General features: G+C 42.1%; 1 protein-coding gene across 2 annotated transcripts in view; it reads left to right on the top strand.

The window, feature by feature from the left end:
- The window catches only part of LOC126272148 (glutathione S-transferase theta-1-like), a 74,324-nt gene that overhangs the window by 35,494 nt on the left and 17,812 nt on the right, over positions 1-21,018 (top strand). For both annotated transcript variants that reach the window (XM_049974784.1, XM_049974777.1), the window contains exon 2: positions 9,549-9,712. In XM_049974784.1, coding sequence (XP_049830741.1) covers positions 9,601-9,712 — 112 coding nt within the window. In that variant the 5' untranslated portion in view covers positions 9,549-9,600. The remainder of the gene's footprint in view (positions 1-9,548; positions 9,713-21,018) is intronic.

Raw genomic sequence — 21,018 nt, 5'->3', positions numbered from 1 at the left:
AAATGATTTAGGGAAATCACGGAAAACCTAAATCATGATGCCCGGAGACGGGATTGAACCGTCGTCCTCCCGAATGCGAGTCCAGTGTGCTAACCACTGCGCGACCTCGCTCGGTCGTCTTCTTTTGTGAAGACATTTCGGAAGGCTGCGTTTAGTAACTCTCCTTTGGCAGCACTGTCTTCGAGACAGAGAAGACATTGACTATTTCTTGCCCCTAATATACTTCACATACGACAAGAATCTCTTTGGATTTTCTGCCAGGTTTCTAGACGAAGTGTCGTTGTGGAAACTGTTCTAGGCGTCTCGCATTGAACTCCGCGCTAACTTTCGAGCTTCAGTACAGGATCGCCAATCTTAGGGATTTTGCGTCTGTTTAAATTTGGCATGTTTGTTTCGTTGTTTCTGCAACAGTGTTTTAACCCGTTTTGTGTACCAAGGACGATCAGCTCCGTTGTTTGATAATTTATTTCGTATAAATCTCTCAATTGCTACCAATACTATTTCTTTGAATTCAAGGCGCATCTGGTCTACACTTACATTATTAATTTGGAATGAGTGGAGATTGTCTCTTAGGAAGGCGTCAAGTGAATTTTTATATCTGCTTTTATGAATGAGTATATTTTTCGCGTATTTTTCGAGAATTTGGAGATTACAGTATTCAGTCTCGCTACGACAACCCTGTGTTCACTAATCCCTGTGCTCGTTATTAACCCAGGATTATTTGTTGCTAAGAGGTCAAGTGCGTTTTCGCAACCGTTTACTAGTGGCGTGGACTCATGAACTAACCGCTCGAAATAATTTTCAGAGAATGCGTTTAGCACAATTTCGGATGATGTTTTATGCATACCAACAGAATTAAACACGTATTTTCGCCAACATATCGAGGGTAAATTAAAGTCACCACCAACTATTATCAAATGAGTCAGGTACGTGTTTGAAATCAAACTCAAGTTTTCTTTGAACCTTTCAGCAACTGTATCACCTGAATTGGGAGGTCGGTAAAAGGACCTAATTATTATTTTATTCAGGTTGCCAACAATGACTTCTGCCCATACTGACTCACAGGAAGTATCTTCTTTAATTTCATGAGGAGTTAAAATACTTCTGACAGCAACAAACACGCCACCGCCAACCGTGTTTAGCCTATCTATTCGGAACACCGCTACGTTCTTCGCAAAAATTTCGACTGGGCTTATATCCGGCTTTAGCCAGCTTTCAGTGCTTATAACGATTTGAGCATCAGTGCTTTCTATTAGCTCTTGGAGCTATGGTACTTTCCCAACACAGCTAAGACAATTTACAATTGTTATACCAACGGTTCCTGTATCTAAGTTCTTCCTGTGTTCAGCCTGCATCCTTTGTGACTGAAGTTCTTGTGTTTTCCCGAGACCCTCTAACCTAAAAAACCATCTAGTCCACGCCACGCAGCCCCTGCCTCCTGCGTATAGTGGACACCTGACCTATTCAGCGGAACCCGAAACCCAACCACCCTTTGGCGCAAGTCGAGGAATCTGGAGCCTACACGGTCGCAGAACCGTCTGAGTCTCTGATTCAGACCCTCCACTCAGATCTGTACCAAATGTCCGCAATCGGTCCTGTCAACTATGCTGCAAGTGGTGAAGTATGCTTCCATCTGGCAAGCAAGGCTGGCAGCATTTACCACTTCTGTTAGCCAACTGAAACCAGTGAGAATCTCTTCTGATCCAAAGTGATACACATCATTGGTACTGACTGGTATGCCCTACTGCCTGCAACTGGCTGCACCGTGTGCTCTTCATGGCATCCGGGTAGACCCTTTCCACGTCTGGATTGACTCCACCCAGTATGCACACGGAGTGCACACTGGCTTTCTTCCCCTCCTTGGCAGCCATGTTCCTATGGGGCTCCATAACACACCTAACATTGGAGCTCCCAGCTACCAATAATCCCACCCTCTGCAATTGCCCGGATTTTTCAGGCTGAGTGGTTTCCTCTGAAACAGGATGCGCGACAGCATCTGGCTCAGTGACAGTGTCAGCCACAGACAGCACCTGGAACCTGTTTGTCAGATAAACTGGGGAGGCCTTACGTGCGGCCGCCTGGGAAGTCTTTCGCCACCTGCTTTGGCCCGGGGCGACCTCCCACTCGACCACAGGTGAGGGGTCAGCCTCAGTGTGAGCAGTCGGTCTGCCGATCGGAGGACTCTGACGTGCTGGACGTCTGTTAAATCCCCACGGCCAGCCCACAACAGTGGTGCCCATCCACTGCAGCCTCAGGCTGTGTCACCATAGCCATCACAGCCTGAAGCTGAGAACGAAGTGTCACCAACTTGTCTCTCATCCACACACAGAAATCGCAGTCCCTGTCCATACTAAAGATCATGGAAAACTATTCAGATAAATGGACTAATGGCACATACTGTGCAAATCTACTGTAGACCCTGACGAAAATGCATGAACTGTTTCTAGTAATATTCAGATATCAAGAACCTAACTACTCATGTGAAACTAAATAATTTGTCCCCGATTAGGAACTTTTGATATGTCACAAAATTGGTTTACTTTCTGGTGCAAACGAAAACGCGAGAACTGTGGCTATTAGATATTAAATTTACACACAGAAACTCAAGTAAATAAACTATTAAAGCTCACAGATGATAAAAATAAATTTGCTCCTGGTAAGGAACTCGTAAATGACACAAAATCGGTAACTTCCCTGTTGCTGCGTGTGTCTTAGTCAGCTACTGCTGCCTGACTGAAGCCAACACTCCCAGTACGCGACACACCTTAGCAAGGACAATCAGGTCCCTGTAGCAGCACAGAGCAGCGTGGATATTATGCGTCCTACCCATTAATGCCTGATCCACTGATAGGACATACCGAACTGGAGATGCCAGTAGATGTGTGAAGATTTTCATGTTATAGTTCAACAAAGTTAATGCCTAGGCCCCTGTGTTCAATAGTAACAGCACCAATTTGCCCATCTGAGTGCCTAAACTGGGGTTTGCTGGCAATGCTGGTAACTATCTTCAGCCACGATTCGTAGTTAATCATCTCAACATTGACTACACTGGCCGTGACTGAAAAGTGAATACCAATTATGTCCTGTGGTTCTAGAAGTAGTTCATCCTGCAAGAACTTTTCTACTTCATATGCTCGCAGTCTTGGATATTTGGCTTGGAACGTAATCTTGATAATGTTCTTCCTGTTTGAGTTTGCCATGTCACTGCAATGAGCTAGTAGTAAGTGACTTGTGCTTGCGGGAAGTAAACAAACTCGTTTACACTACTAGATTGGTGGGACAGCAAGTACACATCCTCACCGCTCTGTCACTGACAGCCAACTGTGCATTCAAAAACAGGCAGCTGCTCCCTTCTCTGACATTATCATTTCGTCATTTCAGCACTCAACAATGGTTTATAGCTATCATGAAAGACAGCATAACAAAATATGTTTTCGTTCACTTTACTTGTATCCCAGCATGCACCTGAAGTAAACTGGCGTTATTTTAGTGTGATTTCTGGCTTGCATTTCAGTGGAAGTGACTTAATTTGAGTGCGATATTTACAGTGTGCTGTAGCACATTAACACACGATCACCAGCTGCCACTGAATTAAAGTGATCACCTTCAAGTTATGCTATCAGTAAAGAAATGAGGTGTTGTTTATTTTGTTTGTTCAACAGAAACAAATCTTGTGCCGTGGTTATTGATGTTGCTACATTAAACATGACAGTTGGTGCAGTTCTTTTGGTGACTTTGTGCAGCTGCTCAGCTGATTTTGTGTTCTGCCACTCATCACGTCAGTGTATCCATCGAGCATTATTGTGACCTTTCTGGAATACAGACACATACTATGTAATTGTGGAAGAAAATAATTCTTTTGTCTCCAGTGACAATCTATGCAACAGAAATCCTCCATCCATAATGAACTCTGCCTTTTCGAAGTCAGTCATGCCTTTAGAGGCATCAAACAACTTGCAAAACACAGCTTTTTGTGTTTCCTGGACATCTATTAAAGATACTGAAGAACCAAACAAATATAAGCAGACCAGCATAACGTACCAAAAAGAAAGAAAGAAGCATTGTAATAAGACAAAAATGAATTCTTTATTATAGGTAATTCATTGTTGAAAAACATAGTTGTACGAAACTCTGAAATTGATGTTCGACCTGGAATCAGGAGGCATCAATTGCATACACACCTAAACAACATCTTAAGCTCAAGAGAGAATGCAGCAGATAAGCATAGCAGAAATCCAAAACGTGGTTTATCCATGTGGGAACAAATCCACTTCGAAACAACAGTGAGGAAGAAATTGTAAACCACACAAGGAACCTCATCTGAACGGCCAGAAGACTCTACCTGAACACCAGAATAATAATAAGTGGCATTGTGTAGAGAAGATCGGTGATGACAGCTATGTGCAGAGAATAAATGGCAATATTAAAGAACATTGGTCCCAACAAATTTCTAAGTGCAAAGTGTCTTGCCCAATATGGTCTACATCTGAATGGGTTAGGCCTGAAAATATTTAGTAAGATTTTCATAGACACTTGCCAGATCATAAAAAATAAGGGAAACTTATAAGCAGTGATGGGGGTGAAAAAACTTGTGGAACATTAAGAAAGACAGAACCAAACCATTATCTGGCAAGAAATGTGCTAAAGCCTGTAAGTGATAGTCAAAGTAGGTATGTTATCCACTGGAATATAAGTAGCTTAAACACTGATGCTTCTAACAATAAAAGCTCCAAAATAGATGAATTGGGCATCATTCTGTCAGTATGTGCAAATATTAAAGTTGTTTGTTTAAATGAGCACTGGTTTACTGAAGACACAATTAAAATTCTAAAGAAAATAGGGAACTTCAGATTAGCAAGTAGCTTTTGCAGAAGAAACAAGTCACATGGAGGCTCATGTATGCGACAACAGTATGGGCACGTTGGGAACGTTACGCCCTCTCATCCCAGCCACACTCCATCGAGCTGTCTTCAACGCACTGCATAATTTAGCACACCCCAGTGTTCGTGCGTCCGCCTGCCTCATTGTGGAGTGCTTTATGTGGAGAAATGTCAACAAGGACTGCCAGCAATGGGCGCACTCCTGTGTCGTGTGCCAACGCTGCAAAGTACACAAGCATACTTCACTCCCCCTCGGAGCCTTTTCGATCCCTCCTGACAGTTTCCAGCATATTCATATTGACATTGTCGGCCCTCCCCCCCCCCCCTCCCCCCTCTAATGGCTTGCGTTATGTCCTCTCATCTATCGACCAAACAACTCGCTGGGTCAGAGCTGTCCCCCTCCCCAATATTACGGCAGAAACTGTTGTTCGAGCTTTCGTCGAGTCATGGGTATCGTGTTTTAGATGTCCAGCTATCATTACGAGTGACCAGGGCAGACAATTTGAGTCAGCCCTGTTCAACGAGATTTGTAACATCTGTGGCGTCCGGCACATCCATAGCACAGTTGAGTGCTGGCACCACACTTTCAAGGTGGCTCTTTGATGCCACGACTCTCTATGGATGGAGGACCTTCCCCTTGTGCTACTCAGCATTCATGCGATCTATAAGGAAGACCTCAAGGGCACAATAGCCGAGCTCATTTACCGCCAGAACATTTTTCACCCTGGCGAACTTGTGAGCCCTTCCGCTTCTCTCCCTCAGTCTGACTTACCTTCCTTCGTGGACCGCATCAGGTGCCACTTCATCAACCTCCATATCCCTTTGCCTGCCAGCCACTCCCGTCCTACGGTTCATGTCCCAAAATCTCTGGAGAATTGCGAACACGTCATGCTCTGAGATATGACACTGTGCTCCCCTCCAACCTCCATATACCAGCTCATACCGAGTTCTCTGGCGCTCAACCAACACCTATGACATCCAGATAAAAGATTCAGCTGTCGCAGTCTCTATCAACAGACTTAAGCTAGTCTCTATCAACAGACTCATGTAGAGCCTTCTTCTACCCCCCCCCCCTTTCAGGCAACAACCATGCCACTCACGGTTGTGGCTCATGACAGTCCAACCACTCCCTCCAGGCCGCACTTACACACTCAATCGAGTGACCTCATGCTTCCCACGTTGAGGTAACATACGATCACGCCCTCACCGCCGGGCTCTTCGCTGGTCCCTTCGACCTCTCCCCCTTTGCCTGCCTTGCCCTGTCGAGGTTTATCACGACCCCCCCCCCCCCCCTATTTTGAACTTGCCCTCGCTCAAGGTGTTTGTACCTGTCCCCCCCCCCCCCTGCCCACAACTTGAACTTGCCCTCGCTCGAGGTGTTTGTGCCTGTTCCCCCTGACCCCCCCCCCCCCCCCCAAACTTGAACGTGCCCTCGCTTGAGGTGTTTGTGCCTGTTCCCCTGGACATAATCCACAACATCTCTATAATAATATGGGATGATACACTGTTCGTTGTGTATTTCCCTTCATCCGGTGCTCATGACACAACCTCCGTCATTCCCTGCCAACTGGTGAAATGTGTTCCCCTCTCACCCGACTTCGACCTGGATGTGCTTCATGTGTTCGCCACGCCCACCGGAGACATCGTCGTTGTCGCTCCATTCCTCCTGCAAGTCGCCAGCCTCCCTGTCACCTCACGACGAGCACGCCCAGTTCGACGCCCAGCGCATTTCAACGAATTCGAGTTTCAGCGGCCGGACCTTCCTTCACGACATCTACCCACACAGCTCCCTGATGACACTGTCAAGCTGACCCTTCCCCCCCCCCCCGGTCTCTCAAGAGTACTCTGTACTGCAGGGGGGTGGGGTGGGGGGGAAGGCTATGTGGCGCTGATGAGGTCGACACCAGTTCCGCCATCCAGTTCTTTGTAAGCCTTGGTTGTGTAAAGAGGTGAATAAATGAACTCCTGATAATAAGGTGTTGTTTGGTGTAACTGACCCAAACATCCACCTCACTCTCTTCAAGGAGGGATCAAGAGAGATCACCGGAAATTATCATTTCGATTCTCCCAGTGCTGTCTAAAATATTTGAAAAACTTGCTGTTGCACAAATCCAAAAGTTTTTTGCAAAGTATTCTGTTATTCTAAACAATCAATTTGGTTTTCAGCAGGAGAAAAACACTATTGATGCAGTAAACAGTTTCACTGAGAAATTAAGTACTTCATTAGACGAGAGAAATAAGGTGGCAGGAATGTTCTGCGACTTCACAAAGGCATTTGATTCAGTAAACCATGCATTGCTTGTTTACAAACTTGAAAAGCATTAGTGGCAGTGCCCTACAATTGCTTAAATCCTACTTATCCAACAGAAAGCAAAGAGTTAGCATTTCTTCAAATGGCCCATTTTTTTTTTTTTTTTTTTTTTTTTTTTTTTTTTTTTTTTTTTTTTTTTTTTGATTGGAAGAAAATGTCTCAGGGTGATCCACCAGGCTCCATATTATGCCCAGTCCTAGTTCTCTTTTCTGTTAATGAAAATGGCTCTGAGCACTATGGGACTTAATATCTTAGGCCATCAGTCCCTTAGAACTTATAACTACTTAAACCTAACTAACCTAAGGACATCACACACATCCATGCCCGAGGCACGATTCGAACCTGCGACCGTAGCAGTCCCACGGTTCCGGACTGCAGCACCTAGAACCGCATGGCCACCATGGCCGGCTTCTGTTAATGACTTCAGTTCCCCATCAGTTGTGTTTGCAGATGATACTTCTGTCTTAGTTGAAGATCAGGGGTCAGAAAAAAAATCCCAAACCTGTGATCAGTACCCTCAGTACCTTAGAAACTTGGTTTCAGCTAAATGGGTTGAATTTAAACATATCTATGACTAACGTGATGTAGTTCAAAACCAAACAGTCAAAATGTGAGCAGATTAAGATTGTACACATCAACCAAGATATAGAAGAAACTGACTCAGTCAAATTCTTAGGTTTAAATGTAGATAAAAATTTGAGCTGGCAGGCACACATTGAATACCTGGGAAACAAACTGAGCAGCTTTGGATTTGCAATGCAAATATTATTAACTGCAGCCGACATGAACACACGAAAAGTAGCATATACAAACTACTTTGAATCCATTATTAGGTATGGTATTGTTTTTTGAGATAACTCGACAAACAAAGTGTGGTTACTAAAAATACAGAAAAAAATCATATGAAATATGTGCACTGAAAATCAGAAAGAATCATGTTGACCATTATTTAGAAAACTTAAAATATTAACTCTGCCATCCTTACACATATATGAGATTATTATATTTTTGTACACCAGACATGAATTACTTGAGGGAAACCATTTTGTCCATTCACATGATACCAGAAACAAAGAAAATTTTTTGCTCCCCACCCACCACCTAAGACTGTATGCCCAGGGACCTCAATATGTGGGAATGAAAATTTGTAATAAATTAAAAGGGAAAAAGTTGATGCAGATGAATTTAGGTTCACTTAAAAGAAAGCTATATGAGGTACTGACACGGAAATGTTATTACTCAGTGGATGAATTCATGTGGGATAAACTGGAAATTTGAGCTGGGTACAACATGTTACACATTCCAAGAAATATCCTTATAGTGTTGTTATTTATTATAGTGCTATTATTTATTAATGTAAAAATGATTGTAATTGTTTTATAAATTTTTGACATGTCTCCTGTATGCAAACCAAATGGATTGCAAATGTACGTCATGAGATGAATAAAACACTATTCACAATTCTGTATCATCAAATGTAGACAGAGGATATGGGGCCAGTTCATATTTGGAATATGAACTGGCCCCATATCCTCTGTCTACATTTGATGATACAGAATTGTGATGAAACTCTTGCTTGTTGGACTTGTTGTGGAAAGTGATTCTGTGGAAAATTTTTTCACCATTGATGGCATGACCTCTTCGTGTGTTGTGAATTTAGATGTCATCTACTTAGATGTTGGCCTCAATTTCTTCTTTGAAATTTCACAGTTTGATGCTCTGCAACTTTCCTTAGATAAAACTTTGTGTCAGATTGGGCAGTTCTTCTATGCTGCACATTTTATAATGACAAAATCAGTGTTTTCCGAAATGCATAAAAAATTACTGTTTTCTCATGTACCTTTTCTATAGGAAATTTTAATCAAATAACAAAGTTTTGTATCCAATTAATGCTCTACATTTCTGGTAATTGTGGCTTTTCGATTAAATGATTAGTTTCGGAGTAATTTGAAAAAACTGAAAATGTCCTAAATTTTTGTGGTTTTCCTATCATCATGGCTGAAGCTCCATTCAGAAATTAGGGCAAACTTGGATTATTCATACCCGAGGCCTACTTGAGTGATTAAAACAGTATCCAGATTTCCACTAATTTTTGGGAGGCAGAACTGTTATTTTCATACCCAGTTTCAGATGGAAACTCATTAAGTTTTTAGATATTTTTGTGAGCTTAAAATAAAGATGCTTGCCAGGTATTGTTATGTTTTGGACTGGTCAACAATAAGAGGCTTCAACTTCAGCCAAGTAAAATATTTGTTATGACAAACAGAACAGTTTCATAACACCTCAAGTTGTTTCTGTAATTTTTGCAGGAGTGGTCTTCACTGTAACTAATGAAATTTTTTTATTTTTTATTTTAGGATCACTGGTATCTACACATTTACGTGTAACTGCCAAAGGAGGAGTTTCAATATGTCACTGAAAGTTTACTATGATCTGATTTCACAGCCATCAAGAGCACTTCTCTTGTATTTGTTGACAAATGACATTCCTTTTGAGGCACGAGAGGTGAGACTCCTCCAAGGTTAGTATTCTAGGAATATGTAACATATTTCATAGAAACTGGGATGGAATGGCAGAACGAATAACACCTGATTGGGAGATCTACTGAACAAGTGAAAAACATATTAGGAATGAAGTAGTCTTCCATTTATTCAGGGGACTGTTAGAAAGGAATGCACTTGTTTTGTCACTGTAAGATCTTCTGAGCAAATGAAATGTGTGCTTTCATTTGTCATATTTCCATAGTCTGACATGTAGGCAAAGTGATTGTAGCACTGATATTTTTAACTTGAGAATATTCATAGTTATTTAATGTACAAGGTATTCCATAGGTGTGGAAGCACCTCTCCAAACCAAAATAAGTGGATAAACAGAGTATGACATATGAGAGGAAGAAAACAGCTAAGGACATGTTATCAACATGGTGGTCATTTGGAAGCTGCCATCTTGAATGCAACTCATAAATTTGAAATGGAAAGAGGGTCAGGTGACACATCCGACAGACAGAGAATTATTTGAGAAAAATAAGGTTTTCATTTGAGCATAACTTTATTCATTCTTGAGTTACGATTTACATTTCTACCATGTAGGTGATGTGAAAGTTGATGGCAGTAACACAAATCGAACACATTGGGACTGTCCTGATTTGAGGAGAGAGGTGTGCCACTGTTATCACAGAAGATTTCATCCACTGTCATCCAGATAGACTTTCCATTATCTGCGGTGCATTGGTGAATCTTTTTGTGAACTTTTGTGAAACTCTCTGTAGCAAAGAAATTGCTTCGAAAATGCTATAGATGAAGAAACATCATTTGCTGTTCTGGCATTGTTCAGGAAAGATCCAGAGCACAGACTTGCTGCATCTCACAGGAAACTGGGGTCAGCCATACACCAATAATGAGAATTTTGTCCACATATGAGTAACACACAAGCTGGACAAATGCCTTTGTTTTTCCTTTGATGTACTATTTACAGATGGAGCTAATTTCTACATCCTCATTGAGGTAAATAAAAAGAGTAACAGATACTGGTCAGATGTCAGCTCTCAATGGATGAATCCATCCAAGATAGTTAGTGCACTGAAAGTGATGGTTTGGTGTGGAATATAACGTTTTTATATTAGCTCATCTTGATTCAGCATACAGTAACAGCAGCCCATTATCTGCTGTTATTAATTGAAGATGTGCAGCTGTTACTATTGACTAAAACAGGACATTTTCCACTTTCTTTCAGAATGATGGTGCCCCAGCTTATTATGAGTAAGCTGTCTGGGTATATCCAGATTCCAGTTCCCCTGGAGACGGGTAGGTCACAGAGGCCCAGTGGAGTGGTCACTCAGATGTAAATCCATTAGCTTTCTATCTGTGGAGATAAGTGAAGGCAGTTCTGTATGTGGTGAAGATTAGGAACTTTGCACACCTCAGGTAATGGATTGTTTATGCTCAGTCTCACGTTCTAGTACAAGAGGAATGGATGAAACAGTTATAAACCATCTTACCACTCGCTGAACAACATATTAAGCACTTTCTTAGCCTTTGTCTTATACCAGCATTTGCCTTCTACACAAAATCCAACATAGTATGAGAAGTAATAAAGCTACACTCAAATGAAAGACACCATTGGTTTACTTGTGAAATTCTCTATCAGTGTGATTTACCAAATGACTCACTTCCCATATGAAAATTACGAATTAGATCCAATATGGTGGCTTCTAAAATGGCTCCATTGTTAGTAACATAGCCTCACAGGTTTTACCCCACTCTCATCTCATACAACTTGACTTTAAATTTTTACCTACCGACCTCTTTTTGTCTAAGAAAAGTAGTTCTACAGATATAGGCCACCCAGTAGGTTTAAGATTAGCAGATATTTATGACAGTCATAACAGCTTCAAAGTGAGAAAATGTGGTGCTAAAATGGCAAATTTAATACACTCAAAAAGTGAATCACTGCCCATGCAAATCAAAGACCTGATGATCAGAGATAACTGATGTCACCAGCCGGGTTGTGAATGGTAGTGTCTTAGATGGACTCGAGCACATATTTTATACAGCTGAGGTAGCAACATTGCACTAATTGTCAGTCATAAAATACACTTCCTAAAAAAAAGTGAAGTGTCCAGAAAAAGACAAGGAAATAAAATTAAGCTTCACTGGTTGGGAGAGTATGTAATATTATTGCAGTGATAAAATAAAATTTACAAAGAACTTAGCAGTATGAGTCCACTTATCAGTATACCATTTTCCTCCTCTAGGTTTGATGCATGGACTGATTCAGTTGGGGAGACTGTCATAAAGCCATTCTATCCTTTTCTGAGGCAAGATGGTACACAACAGTTGTAATTGGTCCTCGATATCCCATATACTGGCACTGGGGAGGAGCTGACAGCTGAGGCAGTCCCACATATGTGCTATCAGGGAGAGATCTGGGGATCTCACTAGCCATAGGAATACCTCAGCATCACGCAGACAGTACCATGTGTAGACGAGCAGTGTCCTGTTGAAAAATGGCACCACAATACTGTCACATGAGAGGTAACACATGAGGATGCAATGTGTCCCGAGCTAAAAATTTATCACAATAATGCGCAATACCTGCGTAATAATATCGATGAAATTAAGGTTCTATTAACACATGAACTTAATGATATCTCAGTGTTACGCATTTCTGAGCACTGGCTTAACCCAGAATTAATCCAAAATACGAAAATAAACAAATGTGTCTTGGCTGCTTACTACTGCAGGAAAAACAGCAAGCTGGGTGGGGTAGCAATTTACACAAAGGATAATGTAGATTTTATTACACTACCTGACTTAACTAGGGCAAATGTTGAAAAGGATTATGAAATTGCAACTATAAAAATTACTCAGTTCAACCTGGTTATTGCTACAGTTTACTGATCACCATCTGGGAATTTTGAACTTTTCTTAAACAAAATGGTGTAATTGCTAAATAAAATAAATAAAATGGATTGTGAATGGATAATCTGCGGTGACTTCAGTATTGACTTCCTCACAAATAGTGGAAATAGGGAGACCATTTTGAACCTTGCATTGTCCTACAATTTAAAGGCTGAAGTAAAAGCAGCTACCTGAGTATCAGAAGCTTGCCAAACAGCTCTTGATCAGTTTCTAGTCAAGAAGAGTTTACACAACACCTCATTAAAAATTTTCAATGCAGGTTTTAGTGATTATCTTGCTCAAATAATAAGCATAAAAGTACAAGGCAGTATTATTAACAACATGTCTTTCAGAACAGCATATCGAAGTTATAATCAGCTTAGTGTGAACTACATCTACATTTACATCTACATGACTATTCTGCAATTCACATTTAAGTGCTTGGCAGAGGGTTCATTGAACCACAATCATATTATCTCTCTACCATTCCACTCCCTAACAGCGCGCGGGAAAAACGAACACCTAAACCTTTCTGTTCTCGTATTTTATTTTGATGATCATTCCTACCTATGAAGAGAAAGTTGGTGACTGAAATTTCGTGTAAACATCTCGCCGCGACGAAAAACGTCTTTACTGTAATGACTTCCATCCCAATTCGCGTATCATATCTGCCACACTCTCTCCCCTATTATGTGATAATACAAAACGAGCTGCCATTTCTTGCACTCTTTCGATGTCCTCCATCAATCCCACCTGGTAAGGATCCCACACCGCGCAGCAATATTCTAACAGAGGACGAACGAGAGTAGTGTAAGCTGTCTCTTTAGTGGACTTGTTGCATCTTCTAAGTGGCCTCCCAATGAAACGCAACCTTTGGCTCGCCTTCCCCACAATATTATCTATGTGGTCTTTCCAACAGAAGTTGTTCATAATTTTAACACCCAGGTACTTAGTTGAATTGACAGCCTTGAGAATTGTACTACACTCCTGGAAATTGAAATAAGAACACCGTAAATTCATTGTCCCAGGAAGGGGAAACTTTATTGACACATTCCTGGGGTCAGATACATCACATGATCACACTGACAGAACCATAGGCACATAGACACAGGCAACAGAGCATGCACAATGTCGGCAATAGTACAGTGTATATCCACCTTTCGCAGCAATGCAGGCTGCTATTCTCCCATGGAGATGATCGTAGAGATGCTGGATGTAGTCCTGTGGAACACCTTGCCATGCCATTTCCACCTGGCGCCTCAGTTGGACCAGCGTTCGTGCTGGACGTGCAGACCGCGTGAGACGACGCTTCATCCAGTCCCAAACATGCTCAATGGGTGACAGATCCGGAGATCTTGCTGGCCAGGGTAGTTGACTTACACCTTCTAGAGCATGTTGGGTGGCACGGGACACATGCGGACGTGCATTGTCCTGTTGGAACAGCAAGTTCCCTTGCCGGTCTAGGAATGGTAGAACGATGGGTTCGATGACGGTTTGGATGTACCGTGCACTATTCAGTGTCCCCTCGAAGATCACCAGAGGTGTACGGCCAGTGTAGGAGATCGCTCCCCACACCATGATGGCGGGTGTTGGCCCTGTGTGCCTCGGTCGTATGCAGCGGAAGACGGCCTAACGGTGTGCGGGACCGTAGCCCAGCTTCATGGAGACGGTTGCGAATGGTCCTCGCCGATACCCCAGGAGCAACAGTGTCCCTAATTTGCTGGGAAGTGGCAGTGCGGTCCCCTACGGCACTGCGTAGGATCCTACGGTCTTGGCGTGCATCCGTGCGTCGCTGCGGTCCGGTCGCAGGTCGACGGGCACGCGCACCTTCCGCCGACCACTGGCGACAACATCAATGTACTGTGGAGACCTCACGCCCCACGTGTTGAACAATTCGGTGGTACGTCCGCCCGGCCTCCCACATGCCCACTATATGCCCTCACTCAAAGTCCGTCAACTGCACATACAGTTCATGTCCACGCTGTCGCGGCATGCTACCAGTGTTAAAGACTGTGATGGAGCTCCGTATGCCACGGCAAACTGGCTGACACTGACGGCGACGGTGCACAAATGCTGCGCAGCTAGCGCCATTCGACGGCCAACACCGCGGTTCCTGGTGTGTCCGCTGTGCCGTGCGTGTGATCATTGCTTGTACAGCCCTCTTGCAGTGTCCGGAGCAAGTATGGTGGGTCTGACACACCGGTGTCAATGTGTTCTTTTTTCCATTTCCAGGAGTGTATTTACCGAGTAATCGAATTCCAACTGATTTCTTTTGGAACCCATGTGGATCACCTCACACTTTTCATTATTTAGCGTCAACTGCCACCTGCCACACCATACAGCAATCTTTTCTAAATCGCTTTGCAACTGATACTGGTCTTCGGATGACCTTACTAGACGGTAAATTACAGCATCATCTGCGAACAACCTAAGAGAACTGCTCAGATTGTCACCCAGGTCATTTATATAGATCAGGAACAGCAGAGGTCCCAGGACGCTTCCGTGGGGAACACCTGAATCACTTCAGTTTTACTCGATGTCTATTACTATGAACTGCAACCTTCCTGACAGGAAATCATGAATCCAGTTGCACAACTGAGATGATACCCCATAGGCCCGCAGCTTGATTAGGAGTTGCTTGTGAGGAATGGTGTCAAAAGCTTTCCAGAAATCTAGAAATACGGAATCAACTTGAGATCCCCTGTCGATAGCAGCCATTACTTCATGCGAATAAAGAGCTAGCTGCATTGCACAAGAGCGATGTTTTCTGAAACCATGCTGATTATGTATCAATAGATCATTTCCTTTGAGGTGATTCATAATGTTTTAATACAGTATATGCTCCAAAACCCTACTGCAAACCGACGTCCATGATATAGGTCTGTAGTTAGATGGATTACTCCTACTACCCTTCTTAGATACTGGTGCAACCTGCGCAATTTTCGAATCTGTAGGTACAGATCTATCGGTGAGTGAGCGGTTGTATATGAGTGCTAAGTAGTGAGCTATTGTATCAGCATAATCTGAAAGGAACCTAATTGGTATACAATCTGGACCTGAAGGCTTGCCCATATTAAGCGATTTGAGTTGCTTCACAACCCCTAAGGTATCTACTTCTAAGAAACTCATGCTAGCAGCTGTTCGTGTTTCAAATTCTGGAATATTCCATTCGTCTTCCCTGGTGAAGGAATTTCGGAGAACTGCGTTCAATAACTCCGCTTTAGCGGCACAGTCGTCGGTAACAGTACCATTGGCACTGTGCAGCGAAGGTATTGACTGCGTCTTGCTGCTTGTGTACTTTACATACAACCAGAATTTCTTCGGATTTTCTACCAAATTTCGAGACACTGTTTCGTTGTGGAACCTATTAAAGGCATCTCGCATTGAAGTCCGTGCCAAATTTTGCGCGTCTGTAAATTTTAGCCAATCTTCGGGATTTCGCATTCTTCTGAACTTCGCATGCTTTTTCTGTTGCCTCTGTAACAGCATTCGGACCTGTTTTGTGTACCACGGGGAATCTGTTCCATCTCTTACCAATTTATGAGGTATGAATCTCTCAATTGCTGTTGCTACTATATCTTTGAATTTGACCCACCTCTCATCTACATTTGCATAGTCAGTTTGGAAGGAATGGAGATTGTCTCTTAGGAAGGCTTCTAGTGACACTTTATCCTCTTTTTTAAATAAAATTATTTTGCGTTTGTTTCTGGTGGATTTGAAAGAAACAGTATTGAGCCTAGCTACAACGACCTTGTGATCACTAATCCCTGTATCAGTCATGATGCTCTCTATCAGCTCTGGATTGTTTGTGGCTAAGAGGTCAAGTACATTTTCACAACCATTTACAATTCGTGTGGGTTCATGTACTAACTGCTCGAAATAATTTTCGGAGAAAGCATTTGGGACAATCTCGGAAGACGTTTTCTGCCTACCACCGGTTTTGAACAAGTATTTTTGCCAACATATCGAGGGAAGGTTGAAGTCCCCACCAACTATAACCATACGAGTGGGGTATCTATTTGCTACGAGACTCAAATTTTCTCTGAACTGTTCCGCAACTATATCATCGGAATCTGGGGGTCGGTAGAAGGAGCCAATTATTAACTTAGTTCAGCTGTTAAGTATAACCTCCACCCATACCAATTCGCACAGAGTATCTACTTCTACTTCACTACAAGATAAACCACTACTGACAGACACAAACACTCCACCACCAATTAGGCAGAATTTCCTGAACACCATCTGAGACTTGGTAAAAATTTCTGCAGAACTTATTTCAGGCTTTAGCCCGCTTTCTGTACCTATAACGATTTCAGCTTCTGTGCTTTCTATTAGCGCTTGAAGCTCAGGGACTTTCCCAGCACAACTACAACAATTTACAACTACAATTCCGACTGTTCCTTGATTCAAGCACGTCTTGTATTTACCATGACCCTTTGAGATTGCAGCCCACCCCGTACTTTCCCGATGCCTTCTAACTTAAAAAACCACCCAGTCCACGCCACACAGCCTCCGTTACCCGTGTAGCCGCCAGCTGAGTGTAGTGAACTCCTGATCTATTCAGCGAAACCCATCACCCCACCACCCTATGGCGCAAGTCAAGGAATCTGCAGCCAACACGTTCGCAAAACCGTCTGAGCCTCTGATTCAGACCCTCCACCCGGCTCTGCACCAAAGGTCCGCAGTCGTTTCTGTCGACGATGCTGCAGATGGTGAGCTCTGCCTTCATCTCGTAAGCAAGACTGGCAGCCTTTACCAAATCAGATAGCCACTGGAATCCAAGGAGAATTTCCTCAGATCCAAAGCGACACACGTCATTAGCGCCAACATGTGCCACCACCTGCAGCTGGCTGCACCCTGTGCTCTTCATGGCATCCGGAAGGACCCTTTCCACATCAGGAATGACTCCTCCCAGAATGCACACAGAGTGCACAGTGGATTTCTTCCCCTCCTTAGCCGCCATATCCCTAAGGGGCCCCATTACGCACCTGACATTGGAGCTCCCAACTACCAATAAGCCCACCCTCTGCGATTGCCCGGACCTTGAAGGCTGAGAACTACTTCAACAACTTATTACAGAAAGAAAAATGGCTAGGAGTGTACAAAATGAATGATATAAATGAAAAATTCAACACTTTCATTGATACATTAACCCATTTCTTTGATCTTGCATTCCCACTGAAAACATTAACCTAATTGAAGTACTCACACATTTATGCGACTGCTCACTTCAGGCAGGCACTTTCCCTGATGTGTTGAAAACATCAAAAGTTATTCCTGTATATAAAAAAGGGGATAAAGACAATGTAAATAACTACAGACCCATCACAATTTCCACCTGTATCTCTAAAGTACTGGAAAAAGTTATGTATGAGAAACTTACGAAATTTATAAATAAAAACAGCATCCTATGTAATGAACAACATGGATTCAGAAATAAGAGGTCAACGACAACTGTTGTCTATGAGTGCATCAATTCCATCCTAAACCTGATGGACAAAAACAGGAAACAATAGGAGTCTTTATGGACTTGTCAAAAGCTTTTGACATGGTGGACCATAAAATTCTGCTATCAAAGCTGGAAAGATATGGTATTTGAGGACTGTCCAACAAGTGGATCAGTTCCTTCCTGACAAATCGTATGCAGGCAGTGTGTGTCAAGCACACAAATATTGAACTAAAATTGTATCTAATCACTTATCTGACTATAAACAAATAAAATGTTGTGTACACCAAGGATCCGTGTTGGGACCTCTTCTGTTTCTTCTGTACATAAATGATCTAAGCTTAAATATTGATGCACACAAAACAATCATATTTGGAGATGACACCACGATTCTACTAAAAGAAGACGTCAATGAACAGTTACAGCAGACAGTAAACACGGTCACGAAACAACTTAGCAGCTGGGCACAGAGTAATCAACTTGTAATAAACAGTAAGAAAAATGTTGCTCTAATATTCCAGAATATTCCTAACAAGGACATGTTTATCCCATCAGTCTCTATCAATGACGAACCAGTTGGTAACAGTACTGAAACCAAATTCTTAGGACTTTGGCTGCAGAGTAACATCAGATGGAATAAGCATATTGAATATCTCAATGCTGAACTGAGCAAAACATGTTATCTTCTTTGTTCATTAAAATCATGCTGTAGTGAGAAAACAGTATTGAATGTATATAATGCGTGCTTTCATTCTCGTCTTAGATATGGGGTCACCTTCTGGGGAAACTCTAAAACAGCTTATAGCACTTTTAAACTACAAAAAAGGGCCATTAGAATCTTGTTTGGGTGCAAGCCTAGAGACTCTTGTAAACCCCTGTTTAAAAAATCTGGTATTCCCCCATTACCGTGTGTATACATTATGAAAACCCTTTTGTTCTTTAAATTAAATGTAATAGGCAAGGACCGGAGACTACAAAAAAACTGTTATATACATGAGCACTTTACCAGACAAAAGAGAAACTTACATATGACTCAAATCAGCACAGCACTGTGCCAAGGAGGTACTTTTCACATGGGAGTTAAGCTTTATAACAAACTTCCTGAAACATAAAAGCTATCACTGAGGTTAATACATTTGGAAAATCTCTAAAGTCATATTTACAGCATCACTGCTTTTACTCCATTGAAGAATATTTAAATTTATGAAATGTGTTATATAAATACTTACGTGTAAAGTGTAATATTGTAAACTTAAATATGTATGGCTTGAAATTACTTTCAGCCTGTATATTTATAAGTTGACTTGTCCAAAGTCTTATGCATAAGCTGCTATGTAGACAACAGGACCAATAAAATACAATCTACAATCTATCATTATGCCATCTGAGTTCCCTCAAACACTACTAGCCATGACATGAAGTTATACCCAATAGCTCTCCATTTCATGATGCCAGGAGTAAGACTGCTGTGCCTCTCAAAAAAAAAAAATTAGAAAAATAATACCTTCTCTCCAGTTCATTGTTGACCCAGTGGCAATGGATACCCACAGTATGGCAGAACTGTGATTCATTGCTGAATACAATATGACGGCATTTGCCAGCAGTCCATGCTTCCTGGTCACAGCGTCACTCTAAATGCAGCCTTTTATGTTGTGGTGTTAATGGAGCCTATGCATAGCATGGTAATTCTCTAGTCCAGCTGCAGCTATTCCATTACAGATTTGAAGGGGTTGTGATGGGCGGAGCACACAACTGATGATCCTTCCTTTTGTGGCTATATATGGTTGACTGGAACCTTGATGAGAAATATGCCTGCTCTCACTTTCCCATGCTGTCCAACACTGGGCCACTGTCATAGCTGAATGCTCCAGAAATCTGGATATTGCACGATTCGAGAATCTGGCCAAAAGAAGACCCACAGTGACGCCCCTTGTAAATTCTGCTGATAATACTGTCTCACATGAATATGTGGTATCTCCATGTCCTTCATTGACCACACAACACTGACACTATTCACTCCCCTTATGTAACCTACCAGGTCTAGTAACACCATTGGCTTATTGGCTCCTACATAGTTCAGCTTTCGTAAGGGCTCCTCCACAGACAGAGCTATATTTAACCTAACAGATGAAATTTTAGGTGAACTAAATTACAAAAGGTATCCAATGGGGATATTTTGTGACCTTGCCAAGGCATCTGACTGTGTAGATCACAACACACTCTTAAAAAAGCTTCCACATTACGGCATTAAATATAAATCTTTGACTTGGATAGAACCATACTTACAGAACAGCAAGCAAAGGGTTAAGGGGGACAGGTACAGCATTAAAATCAGACTGGGGAAATATAAAGTATGGAGTCCTGCAGGGCTCGATTCTTGGGCCATTAAATTTCCTGATGTACATTAAAGATCTACCAATCCAATTAATAACGGAGCAAAAATAGTAATGTTTGCCAATGATACAAAAATCCTCATAAAAGGACCCAACTCCACAATGCAGGATACAGCCATGGCAGTCTCTACGCAAGTACACAAATGGTTCACTGCGAATAGCATAACCTTACATCTTTCAAAAACCAATATGATACAGTTTCTGACAAACAATAAAAAAATAAAGTTCCTGAAATACATGTTAACAATCACAAAACTAATGAAACAACACATACAAAATTCCAGTCACCTAAGATTGAAAGAACAAATTGATCAGCTGGTCAAGAAACTTAGCTTATCGTGCATTGCATTAACAGCTCTCCATCAGTTAGTGGACAGAGAAATAATGTTGTTGTCATATTTTGCATATTTCCATTCTGTTCTCTCCTATGGGGAAATGCTGCAGGTGTTGAAAAAGTATTCAGAATACAAAAATGAGCAGTGAGGCTAATATGTGAGGTCCCTAATGGGGCATTTTGCAGAGGTCTCTTCAAATCTCTCAGGATACTTACAATCACAGGTCAGTATATATACATACTGATGTTATTTGC

The sequence above is a fragment of the Schistocerca gregaria genome, chromosome 1 (genome assembly GCF_023897955.1).
Source record: "Schistocerca gregaria isolate iqSchGreg1 chromosome 1, iqSchGreg1.2, whole genome shotgun sequence".
In the NCBI taxonomy this organism is placed as follows: domain Eukaryota; kingdom Metazoa; phylum Arthropoda; class Insecta; order Orthoptera; family Acrididae; genus Schistocerca; species Schistocerca gregaria.
This window is presented reverse-complemented; position numbering and strand designations above follow the sequence as displayed.